General features: G+C 42.0%; 1 protein-coding gene across 1 annotated transcript in view; it reads right to left on the reverse strand.

The window, feature by feature from the left end:
• LOC118430070 (collagen alpha-1(I) chain-like) overlaps positions 1 to 3,796 on the reverse strand; it is a 6,503-nt gene extending 2,707 nt beyond the window's left edge. Inside the window, exons 1-4 of the mRNA XM_035840779.1 lie at positions 3,793 to 3,796; positions 3,258 to 3,344; positions 1,237 to 1,356; positions 46 to 129 (exon numbers count right to left, since the gene is read on the reverse strand). Coding sequence (XP_035696672.1) covers positions 46 to 129; positions 1,237 to 1,356; positions 3,258 to 3,344; positions 3,793 to 3,796 — 295 coding nt within the window. The remainder of the gene's footprint in view (positions 1 to 45; positions 130 to 1,236; positions 1,357 to 3,257; positions 3,345 to 3,792) is intronic.
• Positions 3,797 to 4,884: the final 1,088 nt, after the last annotated feature.

A 4,884-nucleotide genomic window follows, 5' to 3' on the forward strand; every position in this document is an offset into this window, starting at 1 on the left:
GGTAGAGGCTACAATATCAGGGCACACGGTAAACACGATACTTACGGTAAAGTTCCGTGTGAAGTAGCTCCGCCAGTCTGTCCTTTGACGTAAGCTTGGCCATCTCATCAGAAAGTGCCATCACCTTAGCTGTGTTCAAACAAGAAGAAAAATGTATGTCATCGTGTTCTGTAGGTGGAGGGACCGGAATTCTTTTTTCTGCCACTCGACCTGAATGTTGATTTCTTTTTCTTTTTCTTAGCGAAATATGTCACAAATATAAAATTCCTTTTATAATATCTGCCACTGACACATAATGAACTTCATTTGCATAATTGATTGTCAATTTTATATTCAAATACAAAATTCCCGTTATTTAGCACTGTTGTAGCAATATCTAATTGACTATGCAAATGAGGACCTTAATTAGTAATTAGTAATTAACAACTATAGATGTTCGTCTCTTCGAGTCAGTCTCATTCTAAGCTTCTATGCCACATTAAAAAGTTTTATCGTGGGACGTGTCCATCTTTACCAAGCAACCAACCTCCAATAATTATTAAAATCCATCAATCCCTTCTGAGGCTATTGTTTTCGAGCTTGTAGTACCACAGAAAAACGCCAAGTGGTCCGTAATCGAGCTCGTTCTTCGTTTTACCAACACCGATTCACATACCAAAAATCAAATGTCCGCTACTGATCCATTCCCAACTTTCTTCAGGGTTATGTTTTCCACAGGCAGACAAACACACCCACCAGCATCACTTAAACGAGGTATTTAAGCGTGCTGACTGACACGCTATAACGTAGCTATGACGTACACAGGGGGCACGCAGTGACGGCAGTCATGAGGTGCTGTATAGGGCACCAAGAACGGCAGTCTTTTATTGCTTCCAGATAGTGTAAACTGTGGACAACTGAGTTGAAAACAGCTTATGTAATTTATAATCATCTTTTACGTGTGTTTTTTTTTTATTATGAAAGGTGACAAAGCCAGGGAAATGATCGAGTTTTCAGTTCGTAGATAGGCGTACTCTGGACGTCCCAAGGGCTATCTACCCCTAAAAATCGCGATCATAGTATGTCCAGAAAACGAGATATGAAAGTGGAAGTTCCGCTGCAGTACCTTAGCAAGCTGCTAAGGGGCCCATCCTACCCACCTACCAAATATAATCAGGATCCTTCCAAGGGTTGTGCCGTTAACATACATACACACAAACACGCCCAAAACATAACCTTCTGGCGAAGGTAACTGACCTGCAAAATATGCCAGCAGTACGGCGTTGCCCATGACGAACAGAAAACCCACGGTTAGCCACAACTTCCTGCACAAACCTTTACCATTGGCATCGCTGTCATCAGTGGGCGCCTTGTTGTCTGAAACACGCCGTAACAAAAAAAAGTATTAATAAAGTCGAAAGTAAATGTGGTCTTCGCTTTTATACGTTTTCTCCTCGACTACGCAGAGTTTTCTACCGGTTGTGGGTTTTGGTAGCCTCCGCCAGGCCTTCCTACGGAGGTGCGAGGATCGTAGATTTTGGCAAAAAAAATCGGGAAATTGAAATCATTCTCCCTATAATAGCCAGCGTAGTCAGCCAGGTAGAGACTAGGGTTTTGACTGCTTGCCAGGGCAGGCATGATTGGGTAGGGAATAAAGACTTCAACTATAACTTTGTTATGCTAACTTAATCTACGTTGCAGTCCTGCCGCACATTCAAAAACGACCTGCGACAGAAACTGTACGTGATATGTCGAAGGTGAAGCTCATTGACTTGTGGACATTCTTCAGGCGACATTACGTATTGTTACGTAAATGAAACAATTTTCGGGACAAGACTGTTTACGTCTCAGTGGCCTTTATCTTTGACATATTACCTACAATTCCTGTCGCCACACATGCGTACTCAAACGTTTGAAAGGGCTTATAACTATCACACTTAGTGTCGGTGATTTTTAGGAGCCGCCCGATGCTCGCTGTGCTTGTTCTTAACATTAGCGACTACTCGCCATTGATCTTCGAGGTCGCAGAGCTTTAAGGTGTCGGGCGAATTTCGAGTTCCCGACTCATGCTTCATTCAAATGTAGACTTTCTTTGACCTAGCAACAAATTCCGACATTGTGGTGGTATGCTGGTAGCCTCTACCAGGATACGTGGATCGATGGTCTAATTGTAGAAATTGATCATTTCTATTCTACATGTGCGGTTCATTAAATGGTTAAAAAGATTCCCATAACTCAGACATCAAAATTGGTTGAACTGTTGCCTTTTTATGAGGATTTTTTGTCTTCCCTGGTCCGAGTTGGCGCTATGTCATGGGAGGCTAATTATCATAAATGTATTGTTAGGCGATGCACGAGTCTCGCTCAATGTGACAGGGATGGTTTTCAGGCGAAAAACTCGCGCGACCCTCGATCGATTTTAAAATAGGCCACCCTTTCAGCGATCGCGAAGTGTGCAAGAAGATCGACAATGTGAATTAATACCCCTATCACATATTATTATATTTCGGCGTATCGATGGAAGATCGGCCATATTTAAGATCGACAGAGGGTTGCGCCTATTTTTCACCTGAAAACCGTCCCTGGCACATATATGCGATACCTTGTACCTTGTACAATTGTTGTGCAATAAAGTTATAATCATAAGCGAGGCTCGGGCGATTGCCGCAGAATCGTAGTCCGATCGATTTTCGCCAAATGTGACAGGGGTATTAGAACAGATTTCGGTGCACAGCGAGTATCGATCGGCCGAAATCGCGGACGATCCCTAAAAATGTTGCATTGATCAAGAAAACAAAAAAATGCTATTTAAGGCCCGTAGACGTCATAGACACGTCGTCTGACCAATTCTCGCCCGATGTGGCAGGGGTATAACGCTGGCAAAAATAGTGATTCCGGACACAAATATGTAGGCTCCTAGCCTTATCAAAGGCGACATTAATAGACTGTGTGCATGGTATATTGAAGTTAAAGTCGGTATACATATCGGCACACTGGACAAGGAAAGGGAACGCAGAGCTCCAGACATGTAACAATTAATACCAAAAATGACAAAGCACGGCACCGAATAGATCCTTTTTACCGGTTGATTTTCTTACAACTGTTCTTGAACACTCTATGTTATCAAAACTGTGTGACGACCTAGGACTAAATAAACCTCACCGTACATAAAATATCGTTCATACCTGACCAACCAATGTGTTTTTGTTAATCTATCATAACACATGTGCTGTATATAAATGCCTCTATATTTTAACCGTGACAGCAAAATGTCTTACCTCGTCTGTAGCCATACGAGGGGTTGTCGGTCTGCGCATAGTCCGTGTCCGACTCAGTCTGAGACTGCTGCATGGGTGCGGCCGTGCCTGGAAGAATATTTTCAAGAAATCACTATCTAACATTGTGCACATACAATTAAATGGTGCATCTCAGCTTACGAAAGGACCAAAAGGGAAAACAAAACAAAATGTCACAAGGTATAAAGAGTTACCAGCTGGACGCGGCCGTCCCGGCATGATTTTTCCTAGCGAGAGAAAACACACCCTACACCAGTCAAGGGGCTTGCTGACTGAGCCACGACTCTGAAAATAATATGCGAGACCAAAGTGTCTGAAAAGCTGCTCTCTCAACGAAATTGAGAAGCAAGTGATTAAACAAAGCATATTGTATGAACTTTTTCCAACACGTACGACCACGTTTTACCCTATCACGACGTAGACAAATCATATGAATAAGTAGTTGTTTTGGTAGCTGAGCACCGAAAACAAGTTAGGGACAACAACCTTCGTGGGCTTCTATTTTTCTATTTCTTACGCATGCTCTTTAACTTTAAATGCACATTTTTGGAAACAATATAAACCATCGACAAGCTAACATCATATCCTGGATAGATTTTCAATAATTCTGATTGTTGTCTAATTTGATAGACTTTTGAAATTATCTACCATCAACTGTTGATAGCCCTGCTCAAGCCCAGGTCTTATAAGTGATTCATCATAACACGGTCTCGTCACCTCCGTATACGGAGGTGCTGTTTGGTTTACTGTTTGTTTGCTTGTATGACTGCCTGCGGGCATGCTCATTCATTCATTAGTCCCATAGCCTTTTATCAGCCGTAGGGGCAGCACAACGTGTTATGCTGTATCAATAGGCATTTTAGTCCCCTGTTGGCGCCTATCTCCTCTCCGAGGCATTGTGAATGATGTAAATCACCGTGTGGCTGATACGACACGAAGGTTCGCCAGGCCTCCGTCTTGGTGACTTGTAGTGAATCACCAACTCCAGACAGAATGGTTTGTCCCAACGCACACCGCCCCATAGCACGTGAGGGGGTTCTTTAACGTGCATGGGGTGTCTGCTAGCAATTATTTACATTCGGGTGTTTAAATACTACAGATTTTATGATTCTCGATTCTAGAAGTAGATTTGACTAGATCTTCAGATCCAACAGCTCTCATAATGCTAAGATAGATGAATGCATAGATTGTTTTGTAATTAGAAAAAATAATGGCACTCACGATTAGCCCTAGATGATTATCTAACAGTTTTTGTTATCTCTTATTGAATTTCATATCCCATAAGTCAGTAGAATTTTAAGATTTATCACTATTTTTTAGTTTACGAAAGTCACTGCGCTTTTTGTCGTGTCAATAAAGCCTTCTTGTAGTTATAAACAAAACACGTCTGTACATTGTTCTGCAAACGAAGAACTGTTTATAAGTTAGGGGCTTTCAGCTTTGACCTATCACCCTGAATACATTTCAATGCGCATGCGTACTTTGAATCGTAAACCTCTTTATTATTTAGCCTCCATAGCAGGCTTTCTGTGGCCTTTTTTTGGCTCGTAATACACTTCTGCTGGCCATTTCTATTTGTACTCGGTCGCTGATTCCTGGCGTATTCTGA

The sequence above is a fragment of the Branchiostoma floridae genome, chromosome 14, assembly GCF_000003815.2.
Source record: "Branchiostoma floridae strain S238N-H82 chromosome 14, Bfl_VNyyK, whole genome shotgun sequence".
NCBI lineage: Eukaryota > Metazoa > Chordata > Leptocardii > Amphioxiformes > Branchiostomatidae > Branchiostoma > Branchiostoma floridae.